The sequence below is a fragment of the Nanorana parkeri genome, unplaced genomic scaffold (assembly GCF_000935625.1).
Source record: "Nanorana parkeri isolate BGI_ZX_2015 unplaced genomic scaffold, ASM93562v1 scaffold854, whole genome shotgun sequence".
Taxonomy (NCBI): Eukaryota; Metazoa; Chordata; class Amphibia; order Anura; family Dicroglossidae; genus Nanorana; species Nanorana parkeri.
Genome location: NW_017307122.1, coordinates 403,218 through 423,780, shown reverse-complemented (window position 1 = coordinate 423,780; position 20,563 = coordinate 403,218). Strand labels below are relative to the sequence as shown.

The window sequence follows — 20,563 nt, the reverse complement described above, 5'->3', positions numbered from 1 at the left end:
TCTACACACACAAAAAGGTAGTTCTAAAAAGGACTGAGGAGTCTCTGAACACGGGATACACATGTATACGTAGACCATGACCCTGCAATCCACAGTAATTTAGCACAATATAGCAACTAATCTCTACCGATTGTCAGCTCCCCCTGAACTACTCCAACACACACTGACAAACCTTCCCTTTTATAGCGAGGGGGCTGGCACATGTCAAATGCCACATTATTGGCTTGTTTAAACCAGCTGACCTGAGTTCAAAGGCCAGGAAGTGCATTATGGTTACAAAGAATTTGGTCTGACAAATTCCTGCATAAATTCAATGGGGCTGCAGATCTCAAACATGCAGAATTTACCTCAAACCCACAGCAGCAGTGAACCCAAACCTCATCGCTAAGTGGCAATACAGTTTCAGTATATTTACACCTTGCATGGTTGTTCTAGTCCAAGTCTCTCCTATTCACTGATGTCTTTAGTCTGCCAAAGTAGAGGGAGGACGGTGAAAGAGCTAAACGGGCTGAAATGTTTTTTATTAAACAGAACACCATTATGTTTGTGCCAATCCTGCCACAGTGCCAGAGAGTTCTTTGTTTTTTGGTTGGGAATGTCCATCTGCAGTACCAGAGTCTCCCTTTTGGGTTGAGTATCTCACAGATAATTTTTCCAAGGTGCCTGGTTTTGTGTTGGCCCCCTTTAGGGAACAGAGCATATGAGTTTTTCACTAGCTCAGTGATACCCTGCTATTGACCCAAACCAAGGATCTACCACAAAATCCTCTCCACATCCTGAGATATTCTGCTGAAGTTTGGTTGGTTTAAACAGTTGCAGAAGAGCCAGATAATGTCAACCCAATAGTTGATTAATCTTAGGAGCCTCTTCGATACGTATAACTGTTCAGTGGTATAGCTCAGGTCATCAGAGCAAGAGTACTGTGGGCTTTATCCAAAAACATGCACGTCTCAGAGTGCCTCAAGCTTAGGTACCTTTTTGACTTCTATACCATTAGTACAATAGGCATTATGGGCACTAGGGCACACTGCCACTAACACTGGGAAAACCTTAGACTAGAATTGCTTTATTGGTGTCCTAGGTGACCTACAGACCCCAGCTCATGTCAAATACTTCCTACATATACTGTGTTATTATGCTAGAAAGATGAATCCCATTCACCTGGAAGAAAAAAAAAATCCTCTCCTTCCCCATGAGAATGCAAATAGCTTAAATGGAGAACTATGGGGTCAGGACTTTTCCCCATAGTACTCCTAAGGGTCACAGGAGGACATAAACTAGCGTCCTCCCGTCACCCAAAGCTCAGTATATAGCGAGCTACAGCTGCGGGATTGACAGCTGGCTCTGCCTATCCAGAGGCAGAGCCCGCTCTGTCCCTTATCTTTTTAAGTGGGAGAACTTGCACAATTGGTGGCTGACTAAATACTTTTTTGCCCAACTGTATGTATAAAATCACTTGCACTCCAATAGAATTTCAATTCAAAAACGGTTTATTGACTTGATCGCTATCACATCATATAGCGACGTTTCGGAACAACAGCGGTTCCTTCTTCAGAATGCTTCTATACAGCTCGCCGTATACTGAGACGCCGCAGCCGGGACGGATCCTGACATTACTGTCGAGATCCACCTAGAGATATCTAGAGGCAGAGCCAGCTGTGCCCGCCCCCTCCCCATCCATTCCTCCACTCAGCGCTGGAGGATCAGAGAGGGGAGGGGAATCCCTGCAGGGAGCGGTGCTGACGGTCACGGCTCTCTGCAGGGACATGATCGAGAAGTGAGCGAGCGACGGTATGTGTTCGCTCACCTCCCGATCTATTGAGCTGACATGTGACACTAAATACTGTGCCATTGTACAAACTGACATACAAACCAAGAAATACATTTCAACTCTTTGAAAAAAATGAGGTCGTTGGCTTCACTCAACCCGAACTGTTCTTAACTACTAGGGATGAAGGTTTTTCATAAATCACTTCTCTTTTAAACCCCTTGTGTTCCTTATGTACTGTACTACCGTGTTTCCCCGAAAATAAGACACTGTCTTATATTTTTTTTGGCTCAAAAAAACACACTAGGTCTTATTTTTGGGGTAGGTCTTATTTTTTTTTTTTTATGTACAACAATCCAAAGTTAACGCAAATCCAAATTGGATATCCCAAAATGGCAAAGTTAAGAATAGGGGGATCAGGGGTGCCGTACCTTTCCAAGAGTAATTTAGTAACCAATCGCTGCTCAGAATGAGCGAAACGCACTTTCACTATCATTTCCTCACAGGCAGAGGTGCCGCCTCGCTTTCCTTTAGCGCCGGCTTCGGTGGCACCGCCGATTCTCTCCTGCCTTTCCCGCGGCTCTTCGAGTTCTCCATTATGCCAAAAAACAACCACTTGTGGATCTGCTATGTAATTTAAACATCTTAAAGGCCTTCTCAAGGCAGGAATGTCCAAACTCCGGCCCTCCAGCTGTGGCGAAACTACAAATCCCATGATGCATCTCTCTCCGGGAGTCATGTCTGTGGCTGTTAGTCTCCTGCAATGCCTCATGGGATTTGTAGTTCCACCACAGCTGGAGGGCCGGAGTTTGGACACCCCTGTCTTAAAGGGACTGTCACTGCGGGCGGGGAAGAGGGTAAACCGTTTCAGGTATAAAGTGCCACCTTTGGGATCCTGCACATACCTGCAGTTGTCTCCAAAACCTTCCTGTCAAAGCTGAATTCCAGGCCATTCAGACATGAAAAGCTTCTGCTCTTCCTGGTAGTGCTAAAGGTTTTCTGCCTCCCATGCATTCCTATTGGCCAGTGAGGCTGCCTGTTATAGTAATGGGCCAAGGAATGAGTGGGGAGGCTGGGCTTAGCAGTAGGCTAACATAACAAAAATCATATCGTGTATGTAAACCCTAAATGTATCTTTCAGTATGTTTAGCATCAGGTCAGTACAGGTATGAGAAGTGGAAGATCCCTTCTGGCTCAGTCAGTGACCTTGCTGGCTATATCATCCAGTAGGTTCATCTCTCGGACTCCCTGTTCTGTAAAATCCGAACTTAGCTGCCATATCTTCACTGTGCCAGTTCCATCCCCGGCAGCCAAGACTCGGGTCTGCGCATGATTGAACTCCAGGCAATAAACAGGCTTCCCGTTGTCTGTCTGCTGTATAGTTAACGATGGCTTCTGGGAGCTTTTTCCAAGGTCAAAGAGCAGCAGATGACCTGAGGAGAGACATTGGCTGAATTGGTACAGGTCTGCAGTGATACTGAAAAGTATTCATATAAAAATGAAAGGAACCCGTTATAAAAACATTCAAAATGGTGCCATGTCTGACCTCCTTCTGAAAAAGCTAGATACTTGGCTGTTTCTGGCTTCAATACCTTGTGTGCCACTGACCTGTAACAAACATTGGTGGAACTATCGCCATGATGACCCAGGCGGCCGCCATGGGGCCTGGGGCACAGGGGGGCCCGGCCAGGAACAAAGGGGTCGCCCTGATGCGGTGCAGGCCGCCTGGGTCGCTATGGCATCGGAGGCTCCAGGACTGTCATTGGCAGCTGTAAGTAGGAGCGCGCCGCTGTGCAGATCACCGACAACATGTCAATGATCTGTGCAGTGGCGTGTTCCTCCTTACAGCCGCTGCTGAGTCAGTGACCGCCAGCGGCTGAGGAGGCCGGGGCCCGGCGGCAACGGTAGAGGAGGAGAAGGCTGGGGCCCAGCAGGGCGCAGATTGGGGCTGACAGGTAAGGGGCGTGCAGGGAAAGGGACCCCCCGACCAGCCCACCTGAGACCCTGCAGAGCCCACCATAGATAATCTATGGTGGGCTCTGCAGGGTGACTCTCAGGTGGGCTGTGCCCATTTAAAAATGTGCTATGGGGCCCTGTGATTTGTAGTTACACCCCTGATTCAAACAGTGAAGTCAAGACTTTAGATCTCCTACTTCTGTTGGTACAGTGATGTAGAAAGTACTAAAGCCAGAGGGTGAAGTGCCAGGCATGAGTAGCTGCATTTTAGGATTTCCTTTCGAAGTGATAGCTGATGGTTTCTTTAAAGTAGAGCTGCAATGAGCAAAACATGAAGACTTGCCACTGCTAATCTACTTCTAAAAATGCTAGTTACCTGGCTGCCATGCTGATTCACTTCCTTTGAGGCTCTAAATGGTAGGCATACTTTGTTTGAAATGTACTTACCTTTAAAATTACCAAAACAATCTTCAATGGCTTCAACGTAGCATCCCTAGGCGGACCTTAATCCAGCATAAAAGATTAGATGAACATTATACTGAGCGCTATATGAACACAGGTCCCTATTACTCAACACTTACACTTCAAATTTCCCAGTGCGTGTGTCAGACTACACTGAATTTACTCATTACCTCTTCCTGGAAGAAGCAGAGTCAAAATGTGGGTTGGATTAAACACATAGGGTGGAATTGATCAAATCTGGAGCAGATTTGCACTGCAACCAATCAGCTTCTCTGTCTCATTTTCATATCTTACCTGAGCAAACTGAAGAGAGATGCTGATTGGTTGCCATGGGCAACTGCTCTGCATTCTGTCTGCTCCAGTTTTGATAAATCCCCCTCATAGTGTACAACTTTGTATTTGGTCTCCTTTATTAAATGATTTCAGGCAGGCCAGTTAATAGTCCAAGCTTGGCTCCACCCATTCCACTTCCTGAATGGGTTACCAAGGTTTGCGAATCACAATAAAAGACCAACAGGGAGGCTTGGGGACGGAGCAGGGCCACATTCAACTTTTAGTGGATCAGTTGAAAATGACATATTCAGCTGGCAACAAATCGCTCTGACCTGCAGATATTACTGAATGGAATCTTTGTTTCATTTTCTTATACTTAGACCGAATTGAATGGATTTAAAAAAAAATAACAATTTTGTTCTTAGTCCGTGTACTAGGATTCGTAAAAGCACTTCATTATACTGCCTCTCTACACACCGATCCTTACCTTCGCCTGAGGCTGCGGCAAACACCAAGGGTCGCACTGGGGACCAGCGAATGCTAAAGAGGTATTTCTGGGACAACTGCAGGGAGCTGAGAGGCTTTGCTTGCAGCATGGAGTACAGGTGAGCGTGTCCGTCTGTTCCTGCACTCAGGAAAACATTCCTACAATGACAAATGCCATCTGCCAATAACGGAATGCGCAACATAAAGGTGATTACAGCAGACAATCGGCCAAATGATTAAAAACATAGAAGGAAAGTGTACAATGATATGAAATAGAATACACTGTCTTTTATAATGTGATCATTATAAATATAGGGCAGCCATCAGAAATTTTGGGCCCCCTTACACGGCTTTAGGCCGCCCCAACCCCCCCGCTGGACGCAGAGCTTAGTGACGCGCTGGACGCAGGGCTTAGTGACGCGCTGGACGCAGGACCCACCTGAGAGTGACCCTGCAGAGCCCACCATAGATGCTGCACAGCCCATCTGAGACTGTCTATGGTGGGCTCTGAAGGGGTCTCAGGTGGGCTGGTCAGGGCTGCATCCCTCCCCTCCCTTCCTTCCTAGCTCCTCTTACCTGCACACATGGCCTCGTCTGCCGCCGGACGTGACGTCTCTTCCGGCCAGTCCGACATCAGACGAGCAGCGTCGCTGATGGGGCACTAGCTTGTCTCAAAGCCGCTGCAGCGGCAATGCTGGGGCCCTGCGCTGCTAGGGCCAGGCCTCCGCCTCTTAGCCCTTCACCGTCGGCCGATAGTCATGTAAAGGACCCGGGCGGGCCCCCCATGCTGCCTGGGCCCCTTACATCAGTATCGGCCGTACCCACCTGATGGCTGCCCTGAATGTGATCATATCTGCAGTGAGAAATACGTAGGCTGCCACGTCTCATCTGCTTTTCCAAAGCTAAAATGTTTTCCTGTTAAATGTTAGAGTGATGCGGGGTTAGAACCCCTACCAAGTTTTAACTGCTGCCTGTGTCCCTATTACGGAGATTTACTCTCTATTCATTCTAGTCACCTTTGCCATCAGGACTTAAAGGGAAGGACATTCCCAAATTTTGGGTTGAAAGTAGCACAGGAATAGACTGGAAATCTGAAAGTGGGGATACTTCTTCCAGTGACAACTGCCTAAGAGGGGATTTCCCTCATTTTGGACAGATATCATCTCACTTTCTGTTGTCGCGACATGACAGGAAGTTATATTCCTCAATGGGACATAGGTGGTTAAAAAAAAAACCTCAAAAAGGTGCCCATACACCTGCCGATTATGGTACGATAATCTCGGGGAAATCCCGCGGTCGTGCGCACGTCTTTTGTCTTAAGAGCACGTTGGAAAACCAGCCGCAAATCGTAAGACAAATGCAAGTGCACACTGCCCGCTCAGCATTGCAGTCATCGCAAGTGCGATGCGATGATCGCAAGTACGATCTGCCTGTCCAAGATGGGCAGATCGTACGAGCTTTTAATTACGGTACAACTTTACCTTGTAAAGTGTATGGCCAGCTAAACGTTGCAGATCTGATTTCTCATTATTATGTACTGACATGGTAGCTGCTCCACTAGATGACAAGACGGATCCAAATCAAACGTTTTTTTTTCCTTTTTATACAATAGGAAGGTCCCTTTAAAGTGACATTAAACCCTCAGATTTTTTAACATAAAACAATACTGTAATGTGCGCCTTACTGTAATCCATGGTAGTTTCCCTTCTCTTTGCTGCTCTTCCTTTTGAATCCTCATGTTTTCTCATGCTTGGGGAGAACTTCCCTTTGCAGCAGACTGCCTTGTCTCTGGAATGGATACACGGTGTCTGTGTGAAGGTTTGCAACCTGAGCCAGCACTACAGGAAGAGGCACTCAGCTGCAAAGGGAAGTTCTCCCGAGCATGAGAACAGATACAGATTTAAAAGGAAGAGCAGCAAAGAGAAGGGAAACAACCATGGATTACAGTAAGGCGCACATTACAGTATTGGTTTATGTTAAAAAATCTGAGGGTTTAATGTCACTTTAACACTTCAACATTTTTATCCACTAGAGAAAATGTTTTTTTCTCCATGAGAATGCATTATAATTAGAAGTCTCATTTAATATAAATAGCTTGTATAAATCTAGGTGTTGCAGCTTAGGACAAGTCGCATTTTTGTATATTTAACAGACCCACTGAAATGAAAGGTAAAGGCTCAGGAACGTATGTACCATGCATCTTTTGTGCATTTGCAACACATCTACATGATGTGCTGGGCTTCTGGTGTGTCTCTGTGCCTTTAAGGAGGAATGGGCTATCTCCTGGCATACCTCAATGTATCTATTGCTATATATGTCCCAAGATGGAGGCTCCAATAGATTAGTTAGGACTACACTATACAGAGGGACCTTGACGAGGCAGAGTGGCTTCCACATATTTTGCAAAAGTTGTGCAGTTAAAACATCTGTTTTTAATGCAAATTGTTACGCGGTGTGTTTATTTTTTTGCAGGTAAGCGTGCTTCACATTGTGGCTGGCTCACATTTTTGTGGGCAGGAGGGGGCATGGAGGGCCATTCATGTGAATGGCGCCGTAGCCACGCCCTCCAGCCGCAATGCGATCGGCTGCACGGGATCGCAAGGCACATTATGCCTGCGGTCCGATGCAATCAAAATAGTGCTTGCAGCATTTTGATCGCACCGGACCGCAGGCATAATGTGCCTTGCGATCCCGTGCGGCCGGAGGGCGTGGCTACAGTGCCATTCACTTCAATGACCCACCACGCCCCCTCCTGCCCCACAAAAAAGTGAGCCGGCCGCAATGCGAGGCAGTGCGTTCTGGCCAGAATTGGGCCGGAACGCACTGCATCTGGTGTGAACTTAGTTATTGATTTGTGTGATTGCAACACACACACACATTCATACACACATGCAGTCTTTGTTTTGTAAAAACACATTTCATACATGACCAAGGATTTCCAGAGCACTGTGGGTTTTCTAAAGAGACCGTACACAATGGAGGTTTAAAAAAGACAATGTAAGATTTTGGGCTTGGCACTCACCTGTGGAAAGGCGAGTAGTCCACACTGTACACAGGACCTCCATGAGGGGAAAAGGTGAACTGAGCAGGGGCTTTAAGAGGAACAGAGGAGGCCATGTTTGTAAGGGCTGGTGTCTGCGCATTGGAAGAACACTTCATCAAGTAGCCTCCTTCAGCGCCGACAATGAACAGGCTGGGGTCGAAGTGTGAGAAGGACAGACATGTCACACCCACTGCAGTGTCACCTCGGCCATGCTGTAAAAAAACAATGGTGTCACAAAAGAATATTGCTTAGTACCAATAATTACAATTTTAAGGAGTTTTCACTTTGTTTGAAGGGAGTCAGTGAGCTACCTTATCAGACCTTTACCCAGCTGAATGGAAGCCATGTTTGTTTGTTTTTACTACAAATAAATTGTAGAACGGTGTCACTGTTCATATTATCATTGGAAAACATTTTGCATTTGGCTGGTTTTCTTGTTTGTATTATATAATTTGTGTGTGCGTTTGGAATGGGAAGGTGGTGTGTCTGGAGGGGAAAGTGAGAAAACAATAGGTAGAGCTGGAGAACACAAAGGTGGGCAGGGAAACACAAGACTCCTAGGTGGCAAAAAACAAACATGGGAACTATGTTAAGGAGATGTCTCTGTTGGAGTGTCCAAGGTATACAAGAAACCAGGGGATGACTCAGCCCACCAAACGTCACCTGTACCTAAAATATCACTTTTAAAAGGAAGCATGTACTGAGAAAAATATGGAGGACATTATTGCTATCCTCCTCCTAAGAATGCCTTGCTGTCTCTGACCGCTAATGTCTGAGGGTGGCCATACGCCTTACAACCATCGTACGACTTTCGTTGTGCGATGGTTGTAAGGTCATTAAAATCTTGGACAGGCAGATCGTACTTGCGATCATCGCAGGTCCTCCCCGCTGAGGGGACGGCTTGTAATTATTGCAATGCTGAGCGGGCAGTGTCTTCCGAGCACGCCACCAACCCGCCGAAAATCATACCATTTTCGCCGGGTTTTCAAGCGTGCTCGTAAGAGGAAAGTCCTTACAGTAGAAGCGGTTGCACGCTGCCCATACACCTGACGATTACCGAACGATCGCGATTATCGTACAATGAATTGGCAGGTGTATGGGCACCTTGAGCTACACGCATGAAAGTCAAGAGAGAAGTCAGAAAGTCAAAGTGAAGTCAAAACGCCTGATCTGCATGTTCAGAATAGGAGGTCAGCAATGGCATCCTCCATATTATCTCCTTACTTTGAGATCCTCAGATTTTTTCCTCCAGTAAGGTTTAAATATTTGTCCCATGCTACTCTTATAACTGCAATTATCCTTCATTTGAACAGTTCAACACCTACATCATGCTGCAAAATTCTGGCCTCATCACCCTCCAGCTCCAAGAAAAGATGAAGAAAGTTGGGACCCATAAAAACACAGCACAGAGCTACTAGACTGATAAACAGGGTGAATGAGTTAAGTCCTATTTATACACCAGAACTTCCTTATACCCCTTCCCCCCCCACTGCTATTCAAACATAGTGGCATTCTCCTTTATATATAAATGATATCCAATATATTGGCTGCCTTGCACTTTCCAAATGATGGGGATAAGAAACAGCGTTGCTTCAGGTGTGTAGAGACCTTGTTAATCTTTGTGTTGTTGGGTATTTGCTGAGTAACAAGAGCAAATCCATTGACCAAGACAAGCCGTCCATCCTTTTCCATTTGCCAAACGAGGATCTTCCCATCTGAAGAGATGCTCAGCATTTGTAGCCGGTGACCTTGTGGTTGATCCTGCAGCCAACTCACCTACCAGGCGACAAGAATAGATCAGACATCAATTAGATGAACCTGACTAAAGGATTGCTGTGTTCAACTACTGTTAATGAAAAGCAGAGTTAAGCTGACATTCCTCTAGTGCTGCTTTAAATCAAAACCAAGCCTGAGGCATTTGATCTCAGTAGATACCCAGGAAGCACAATCTAAGCAAAACATTGATTGGTTGTTTACCTGGTACACGGCATCTGTATGACTGTCTACGGAGAGCCCAGTCCTTCCAATCAATGGGTCATCTGCCCGACTGGTATCCCACACTAGAACTTCTCCATTATAAAGGCCACCTGGTGAGAAGAATAGGTTTAGCTCACATAGGGGCATTAAAACTGTAGAAAAACAGCTAAATAGTTGAAATGCTCAAAAAATGATAGAAATCACCAGCACTCCGCAAATTAAATTCAAAAAAATTCAATTTATTTGGACTGAATGTCACACATCGCATAATCCAACATTTCGGGACCACGCAGGGTCCCTTCATCAGGGCAGAGATGTGACTTCCTAGCACCCCAGCGAGAGGTCACCCATTGGGTTATCTATATAGTGCCCACGGTCTGGACACCCACATTCTCTTCTCATTTTTCTGAGTGATGGACATTTGATATTCATACGGAGGTCACATCTCTGCCCTGATGAAGGGACCCTGCGTGGTCCCAAAACATTGGATTATGCGATATGTGTGACATTCAGTCCAAATAAATGGACATTTTTTTAAATTTAATTTGTGGAGTGCTGGTGATTTCTATTATTCATTGACTGTTGTGCACTGCGCCATTGTGATTATCACTGCGAGCACCACTATTGCCACTTGGACCGGAAGCACAGCAAGGAGTGCAGGGGGACCTACTGTTTTCTGAAATGCTGAAAAAAACATTTTTGTTTCTGAAGCTCTATGTTCTCAGCCCCACTGCCAGTCAAACTCTAAGGCTGAATGATGACTACACCGCACATGTGCATACCCGATGAAGAAGATTCTGACAGGAGACGAGTGTGGCGCTGAGGAGACCCTGAGACCTCATCAGATCTAGGACAGATGAGTCGGTGACTGGGACTGGACCTGGGATCTCAGGGCATGGGAAATGAAATGTAATGACAATTATAGTGTTGTTACACCTAAGAGACAGCCCCATAGATACTGCCTATACAGGCTGCAAAAGTTATAGAACAGCTTGGACAGGATGGAAGGCCACATGTTTGTCACGGGCACAGAGGCAACAATAAAAAAGATTCCACTTTTATCTACTGCCACCATAACTGAAAACACATTTTTTCTGGAATTCCACTTAAGTTAAATCCAATCTGTGCCTTGTCTGTGTAAATAATCCAAAGAATCGGTGTAAGCCAGACATACAAGTAATAGAAGTGCTGTGCTGGCATCCCCTGATGTTGCTTTGGCTTAATGCGCTGTGAACAGCTTTCCTTCTCACTGGCAATATCATGCCAGTACTAACGTGTTTGGCAGTTCTTACTGGTATTTTATTTCAATCTGTTTCATTGATGATCCACACGATGATAATGCCAACTATACCTAAGGATTAATGTTTATAACAACTGACACTCCTCATAGGAGAAATAAATATGCTGTCATTGTTGAACTCCTTCTAAAAAAATGCTCATTGCCTGGTCCTTATGCTGTGCCCCAGGGACACCCCTAGATCCTAGGTGCATGCTATACAGTGTGTTTGACTTTCATGCTGAACTAAAGCACTGCCACACCGCCTGCTATTCAATAAACCAATAAAAGGGCTTTTATTGGCTAAAGGTACTTACATTGCTGATACATGGGTGGAATCAACATGCTCTGAGACTGGGGCAGGAATAGAGGAATCTGTAGGGTTAGAGAATAACCAAGGCATAGAGAAAACAATCTGCTGGACAGGAAGGAAGGGTAGATCCCTTATATCAGAGAGAGGAAAGGTTAGAACTAGAGGTGCACCGAAAAAGAAATTTTAAAACCGAAATAAAAAAAATGGTCAGGCCGAAACCGATACCGAAAATGTTTTTTATTTGAATTTTTTCAAATTTTTTAAATATTTTATTTTTATAAACTTAAATTTTTTTATATTTTTCTTTATTAATTCATTTTTTTATTTTTTTTAACTTTACTTTTAGGGGCTTCGGGGAAATATTGGGGGTCTAAACAGACCCCTGATTTTTCCCTTTTAAAATAAAAAAAAAGAGATTGAGGACACAAAGTCCTCAATCTCTTTTTCTGTATCCCCTGTTATCAATGAACAGGAATCCTCTATACTTAGTGTTCCTGATCATTCATAACATGAGGACATAGTGTGTTTACTATAACTACAATTATGAATGAACAGGAGGGGATGTCGATCACTTCCCATTCATTCATAATTGAGGATATAGTAACAATACTATGTCCTCAATTATCTACAAACACTCAGCGATCACTGAGTGTTTGTACCTTGCTCTCCTCTGACACACTGTCACAGGAAGCTGAGCGAGCGGTGCAGGGAGGAGAGCTCAGCCTCCTGTGACAGCGCTGTCTCCGCCCACACACCGCACTGCCCGACTGTGATAGGAGGCTGAGCGGTTTGGGAGGAGACGCCGGCCGCTCACAGCGCTCGGCTGGCTATCACAGTTTCTCTCCTCCCCGCTGGCACACAGAGCAGCGCCCAGCGGGTAGGAAAGAACGCAGGGATGCGCCGATGTATCGGCAGGAAAATTGCACTTTCGGCATTATGCCAAAAGTGCCATTTTCGGCCGATATGTTTCAGCGGCCGATATATCGGTGCATCCCTAGTTAGAACATCAGTCAGACTTGATGTCTGACAGCAATAAAAACATAACAGAGGTTCTAACCGTTCTCTACTCTAATCAAATCTTAGACATTTTTTGACAGGGTTTCCTCCGGTACCAAGGTGCTTTCTCTTTGAGTCTTGTATAAGTTGTTGTTTTTTTTTAACCTAACCAATATACTTTAAATAGTCTAAAAGTGCTTCCACATTAACACTTCTACCAATATGACTAGGAACCAGTGAAATCAAACAAGCACAAATGGCCAAACTCGCCTGCTATAATGGACGGACGAGAGGGGTGAAATGCCAGACACATAACTGAACTGGACACTTCTAGAACCATATCGGGGTGGTTAGGGTTAAAGCCACGGCGGTCCAGATTCCAAGTACACACATAGGACTTTTCTGTGCTCCAATCTCCATCTCCTAACCTAACCGTCAAACAGGCAAAGAGGGAAAAATGAGGTCAGGATTGTAAAGACAAATCATACATCATAAATAGCCAGCAATCCGTGCTTACTAACACTTTTTAATCTTGACCGTCCTTCCATTCATATGTATTTGCAACATGAGATACTGAGGTCAAAAAGTGATCATTTTGTTCAAATGTAAACTGTTGTCATCAGTAACAACCAAGAAGCATGGACAAAACCGTTTTAAAAAGAGACTTTGAGTATTCATGTTCTGCTCTCTCCCCGTACTGCCGTATTTTTTAAAGTAAATCAGGAACTGTCTGAGTAGAGCAATGGAACTTCTATTTAACTGTAATTTCCAGTGCAGTCTTCAATCAGATAAATAATAAAGACAATATTTGATATACAGGTCCCAGGGAGGTCCTTCAAGTAACTTTGTTATAAGAAGCAGCAGGACTTCTGCCTGGAGGAATACAGCCCGTCTACAGCTGATATCATATGTTCATAGAATGTATTATATCAGATAGCAAGGGCCAAGATACTAAATCATACAGGCAAGTGAGATCTAATGCAGCAATTTACATGTTGGTAAGCTGTATGTAGAACTAAAACCTCTTTTTAGTTTTGTATAGAATAGGGAAGGTTTGAAAATCCCAATTAGATTTTTTTGTTTTGTTTTTGGGCCATTAGGGAGATTGACCTTCACTTTCAGTCATGCAGGAAGTGAGAGGAAATCCCTCTTAGGCCCCATTCACACTGAGCGACACTCGACCTTGAGCGGATTTCGTTGTGGCGGGATAGAGCGACTGTTCGGGCGACCTTCACCGTCGGGCTGCATTCAAAAATTAAAAAATTGCGCAACATCCGCGGGGAAAAAGGGTCCTGCTCAAGCGACATGGAGCTGTACATTAGAACAGCTCCATTGAACATCATTGGCCGGCGACTTCTTGTGATATCGCGCGGCAAAAATGCACAATATCGCGGCGGGAATTGCGAGATTTATCGCTTAGTGTGAATGCGGCCTTAAACAGATATCACTGGAACATGTGTCCCTATTGAAAGCTTTCCCCTTTTCTCTTGTTCTGGTGACAACTATAATTTTTTTTATATATATATATATATAATGATTTTTAAAGATTCATGTTCCACTTATAGATTCTTATGAGTCCTGTAAGAAGCAGTGTCAGCAATGGTGCCACACAAGGGACTCTCAGTCAGTGGTGGTATATGTGCCGCCCCAATAGGGGCATAGAATATGAGATGCATAGCCTCAGTTAATATTAGCATTGTTATATAGGTTAGAATTTATATAGTGTGATTTGCCTAACTATTTTCTCATAGCTAAATTCATGTGTTATCCTATGCTGCCATCTAGTGGCCTTTGTGATATCACACATGTCTTTTCTGTATTTCTGTTCCCCATGTGACGACATATTTCCAGTTTATGTATGCCCCTCCCTTCTTCCTGTGTGCAGTACTTCCTGTGTCATGGCCACAGTTAAGAGCCACATGTAACAAGGACACACATGTGATCTGCACAGTACGTAGGAAAGGCATCATTTTCTGACCGCACAATATTATAACCATTCAACTGCTGTTCCTATCATCTGCTGTACCCTGATGTTAAGAATAAACACCTCTTTTGAATGAATCGGTATTGACGAGTTCAGCTATCTGACGAGGATTGTCCGCAGTGAGTATATCTGCTTATACAGGCCAGGCATAGAGGTCTCAGCAAGGGATATATTTCGCTATCACAACGATCGGAGTCAGAATAGTATACATGCAGGATTCTGTTCCACCAACCTTCCATAAGAACAGCTAATAACTGATCCAGTTGAGTTCCATGAGACGCTGGTAACTTCAAGGTGTTTACCTGCAGCCTCCGAATACTGCAAGCTATGCAAGCACGACACCTAAATTAATGAGCAGAATGAAACAGTATTGAGGTTAGTAGACCGTAACTAGCACAATGGCAGGTACAAAAGCAAATTCGAATCAATCTTATTCCCTTATGAGTCATAGATGCAGAACGTGTGTGTGTGTGTGTGTGTGTGTGCACATACATAAATTGCAGCCAGCTGGATAAGTATACACACTCTCCTTTTGTCATCTATAACTGGGTGCTATTATACTGGATCAATGCAGCCTTAAAGTGACATTAGACCCTCAGATTTTTATAACATAAACCAATACTGTAATGTGGGCCTTACTGTAATCCATGGTTGTTTCCCTTCTCTTTGCTGCTCTTCCTTTTAAATCTGTATCTGTTCTCATGCTGGGGGATAACTTCTGTTTTGCAGCAGACTGCCTTGTCTTTGGAATGGCTACATGGTGTCTGTGTGCAGGTTCACAACCTGAGCCAGCACTACAGGAAGAGGCACTCAGCTGCAAAGGGAAGTTCTCCCCAAGCATGAGAAGAGATACAGATTTAAATCGAAGAGCAGCAAAGAGAATGGAAACTACCATGGATTACAGTAAGGCGCACATTACAGTATTGTTTTATGTTAAAAAATCTGAGGGTTCAATGTCCCTTTAAAGAGTACCTGTCACTTTGCAGCAAACTGAGTGAGTCTGTTATTAACTCAAATCCGACTAATACTCACATTCCCATTGTTTCCCCCCTGCTGCTCATTGCAGCCTACACTAATACCGGATGCTTGAAGGTATGGGTAAGTATGTAACTTTCTCCCAGGATGCAGTGCTTGGACATATCACGGGCCTGAACTATGTCACCTGATGAGAAGAACAAATGCATCAACCATGTGTAAGCTCTGACATAGAATGGGCAAAGTGAGCAGGGTTGGGCAGATATAAAAACATATTCAACCTAGTTATGTGTTTACAGAAAATTATTAAATGTACATTTACATAGAACTACCAGCTCAGTGGTGTAGTGGTTAGCTTCTGCCTTACAGCGCTGGCCTGGGTTGGGTGTCCTAGTTCGTATCCCGGCCAGGTCACTATCTACAAGGAGTTTGCATGTTCTCCCTGTGCTTGCGTGGCTTTTCTTCCCACACCCTAAAGACACGCTGGCAGGTTAATTGGCTCCTGTCTAAATCGGCCCTGTATGTATGCATGTGAGATAGGGAACTTAGATTGTAAGCTCCTCTGGGGCAAGGACTGATGTGAATGTAAAGCGCTACATAAATTGTCAGCGCTAAATAAATACCTGTAATAAATACTGTACTGATCTGTACTGATATCAGGATTATGTAATCCTCTGCGCAGTGGCACTCACCCAAAAAAAGAGGGCACCCTGGGACAGTCAGAGCTCTATTGCTTTGCACAGTTTGAAAATGCTCAAAGGAGCAGAGTGATGACTTATTCAGTGTTCTTCTCTTCATTGTTCAATTACAGCCTGGGGGGCAGGATGGTAACTGAGGTGTATTGCTCAAAAGTAATAGGAAAAAATTAAGCCATCGACCTGTCTTTGCTGTCTGACAGAAGTTCCTAAAACACAAGACTGGCTGAACACAATTTACTTTGGAAAAAAAACAGTTCACATATATGTGTTTCATTCATGTACCGTGTTTCCCCGAAAGTAGGACCTAGCGCTATTTTTCAAGATTCCTGTGATAAAAGACCTACCCCAAAAATAAGACCTAGTTTGGCGGTAGCATGTACTATAGCGCGCTGTCCACTATCTCCACTGCTGCACCGCTGGTACCGCTGTCCCTGATGGCAAGAAAGCCGGCGCTGTAAAAAGCAAGGCTGCGGAAGCGGAGGGAGCAGAGCCGCATTAGCCGCTACTTCGTCTATAGCGCCGGTTACTGTGACAGGCGGAGTGATACCGGATGCACTCGGCCTGTGAAAGAACGGAATCTGCTTTACCGATACTGACAAGCAGGAAAATAACGAGAGCAACAGTATTATTCTCATTCTTACCATACCATTAAGGTCAGTAAATAAAAGAGAGTGGACATTCTGAAGTGAATACCGTATTGGGCTGCTTTTACACTGATGCGCAGATGCAGCACTGTGCACCTGCGCCAAAAAAAAATAGACCCAAAAGAGGATTCCACCGCACTCCTTACTGGTATGTCCCTTTAACCCCTTCGTGACTGACGACGTACAGTGTCAGTTTCCAGGAGGCACGCAATTTGTAAACTGGGCATGTTGGGTATCGTTTTACTCGTTGTAACCTCATCTTTTATATTTCATTTAAAAAATTGGTATTTTGTTGTGTTTTGGGGCATTTAATTAAATTTATCACTACATTTTGGGGTTTAATAAGGAGTTGCGCTAATATTGCGCAACATAAAAATTTGCAACTACCACCATTATATTGTATAGGGTCTTGGCATTCAGAAAATGTATAATGTGTGGGGGTTTTAAGTAATGTTCAGGCCTAAAATGTGGAATATAACATGGGTGCAAAAAATTAAAAAAAGGCCTCAGTCATGAAGGGGTTAAAGTGGGTGCTTATTCCCTTATGAGTCATAGATGCAGAACGTGTGTGTGTGTGTGTGTGTATTATATGGTAAGCTCTCTTTGCAGCCAGCTGGATAAGTATACACACTCTCCTTTTGGGAATATAAGGGAATACCCACATCTCATCATAAAGCAATGTTTCGGGGCCACTCAGGGTCCCTTCATCAGGCATGAACGGTTGCTTTATGACGAGATGTGGGTACATTAATAAAATGACCACTCGTTAAAATGTTTTTACTTTGGTGTGCTGGTGATATACTTAACTAAACAAAATAAGACATCCCCTGAAAATAAGACCTAGTGTGTTTTTTTGGGGCAAAAAAAATATAAGACAGTGTCTTATTTTCAGGGAAACACGGTAGTTACCTGTTTGCCTGGAGTTTTAAAAGCTAACATTGCCTGCAGACAAATAAAATCTCTCTCAGGGCCTTGGTGTGGTCAGCTTGCAGTATTAGATGTTGATTACAGTGTTTAAATACACTGAAGAGATGGATCTGCTCCAGAATTATGATTGATCTTACCTGTGAATTCGGCTCTTCCCAAGTCACTTCATAGCCATCAAATGCGTGGCTTCTCCAGTTTTTCTTTAGTTCTCTGATCATATCTTCCTCCACGCGTTGGAGAAACGTTCCCACATCTGGGTAATCTAGAAGTGGCCCCAGGTCAACATCCAGGGCTCTCTGGTCGTGTTTCCATTCAGTCTGAGTTCCAGCCTCGGTGACTCCACCCACTTGTACAGACGACTCCTCGGTGGCGATGGGCCGCGTCTGACAGCTTTTCTATAAGAAAGATGGAGGCATGCTTTAACCAGGATACTAAATGATGATATTTAAGGGCAAAGCCCTGCCTCTACCAAGATGGCTGCCTCCGCAGAGCCATAGACATAAGCTTGGTATGTCAGTAATGGGGAAAAGATCAGCTGCCTACAGTTATTACTGGTCACTAGTCCCTTTCCATCTGTGTTAACAAAGTCACAGATTGGGTAATGTAAGTTAAAGAGGAACTCCAAGCAGTTAACCCTTGCAGTGGGGCTACCCCCACATTGCAAAGGGTTAAGTGCTCTTTTTGGTCTAGGAGTCGAAAATTAAAAAAAGAGATACTCCCCCTGGTTCTAAGGAACTGTGATATAATCATGTCCATTGACTTGTACTGCACAGGAGAACACCGAGGGACATTCCACAGCTGGAGCGGAGAGGCAGAGAGGTGAGCGGTCAACGCCACAGCAGCGAGGATCAGTTGAGTGTATCTTCTTTATTTTAGACCCTAGGCCAAAACAAGCACTTCACCCTTGCAGTGCAGGGGTAGCCCAACTGTAAGGGTACATTTTTTACATACACGGAGTTCTTCTTCAAATGCAGTGAAGTGGAATGAAGCACTAATGAGCAGAGATTGATAATACTGACTCTGTCATTCCTTGGGAACACTGTTTGTTGGGGGTGTCCATGTAGAGAGGAGATGATTCACTCCATGGATGGACTGCACTAAAGGCCACCGCAATTGTAGATATACTGGCCGTAAATCCAGAAGATGGGTGACCAGTAGATGAAACTTTACAGATAAGTGACATGCACCCGGAATATGATGCAGGTTTAACAACTATGGATTATGCCACTGTCATGCTAACACTATGTTCAGGTTGCCTCGCTACCACACAGAGAGGGTCAGGCTTTTTCTCAGATTCATGCTATGTAGAGAGTATGGATGAGCTCAGGTTCGGATCAAACCCGATGCAAACTGGAGCTCCTTTGATCCATCAAGGAAGATGCTTCCGCCCAATCAGCTGCAGCCAGAGAATTCCCCCTCCCGCAGCTGCACATAAGCAAAGCGATAGGATGCTGTGATGTCCTTGACCTTTTACTGCGACATGGGCAATATTTGCTAAATGTGATTGAGCTAATATGGCCATTTGGCTACATAAGGTCAATGATGTGGCTACAAGCATCCCACCCCTTTGTTTATATGGAGCTGAGGAGCCTGAGGGTGATTTAAAAGGTGGCCTCATTTCCTATTGAGTTCGGGGAAGCTCAGGTTTGGTCCAAATCTAAGTTCATCCCAAGGATGAGTTAGAGTTTGGAGCTGAGATGAGGACAGGCCAGGAAAGGAAAATTACAGCAAGTATAGAAAACTGTTTTCCGTTATCTCTTTTAGGTAGACCGACCTTTCTTTTTACATTTGAATGGAGTGAGCTGTCAACACAAAGTCAGCAATGACAGCATCTGTATTTCTATCATGCCAGGTCTTGGAGCTGACCCGGACTTGTTCAAATTAAAAGCATCCTGGAGCCCATGATTTACAGTGTATGTGGGGAACGATGGGGACTCACAGACTCGCATCGGCTCTCCTGGGATTTCCTCCAGACAGAGTCCACCGCCGCCCCCTCCACAGCCTCATCTACAAATTGCATGGTCCGGTAACGCAGGACCCTGACAGATCTCCCTGCAGGCCCGCAACCACGGTTACCACGGCAACCAAGAAGCTTCTCCAGGCGGCGCGGGGTGCGACGTCACCGCTGCGACTCGTCAGTCACGCGAAGATTCTGCTGCTGTTTCTCCATTCATTTTTTTCTTTCCACTGGGTAAAAAGCAGCTCTATAGCCAAGAAGAATACATTGGCACAAATTTAAAGCTATTTTGGTCCTGCGCAGAGCCAGTAGGAGAGAGACGTAGAATGTCACCTCTGTTAAGGGTCCTGGCGCCATCTTTAAATAGGGAAGCAGCCGGAGATTGCCAAAGTAGATGAATATTTCGAGCCTCTGAATTTCCGATTGGCTAACCGAAAGGTTTAATTTTGCAGAGTTTTCACTCTGGACGATGGATGATGATTGCCAGCAACAAACATGGCGCCTTAAAAAGAGTGATGGCTGTTATCATGTGACCTTGGATTGGAGGAGAGAACCATGGGTAGCTAAGAGTGGTGGGGTTTTCTTTGTTTGTGGATCCAGCAATAAAAAAAATTTAATTGGATGTTAGGAGAAGAAAATAAAGTTTACTAATTTTTAGCTTTTCTACCTCTCTGGTTTTTTTATATTGATACAACCAGTTGAAATGTTACTACTGGCTAAACACATTGGCGATTTTCTACCTATGTCAGCAGCCTTCTTCAGTTTACAAAAATAACCAAATGGATCAAGGCAGCCTGGCACCAGACTAAAAGAGACCCAGTCACCACA

General features: G+C 44.6%; 1 protein-coding gene across 1 annotated transcript; it reads right to left on the bottom strand.

The window, feature by feature from the left end:
* Positions 1-2,902: 2,902 nt before the first annotated feature.
* On the bottom strand, positions 2,903-19,874 carry WDR34 (WD repeat domain 34). The gene is made up of 9 exons (XM_018565504.1): positions 19,718-19,874; positions 17,916-18,173; positions 14,767-14,876; positions 12,821-12,978; positions 9,966-10,075; positions 9,597-9,764; positions 7,968-8,200; positions 4,947-5,104; positions 2,903-3,201 (listed from the first exon to the last, which is right to left on the bottom strand). The coding sequence occupies exons 1-9, from the start codon at positions 19,796-19,798 to the stop codon at positions 2,963-2,965; spliced, it is 1,515 nt and encodes a 504-aa protein (XP_018421006.1). The 5' UTR covers positions 19,799-19,874; the 3' UTR covers positions 2,903-2,962.
* Between the last annotated feature and the right edge of the window lie 689 nt (positions 19,875-20,563).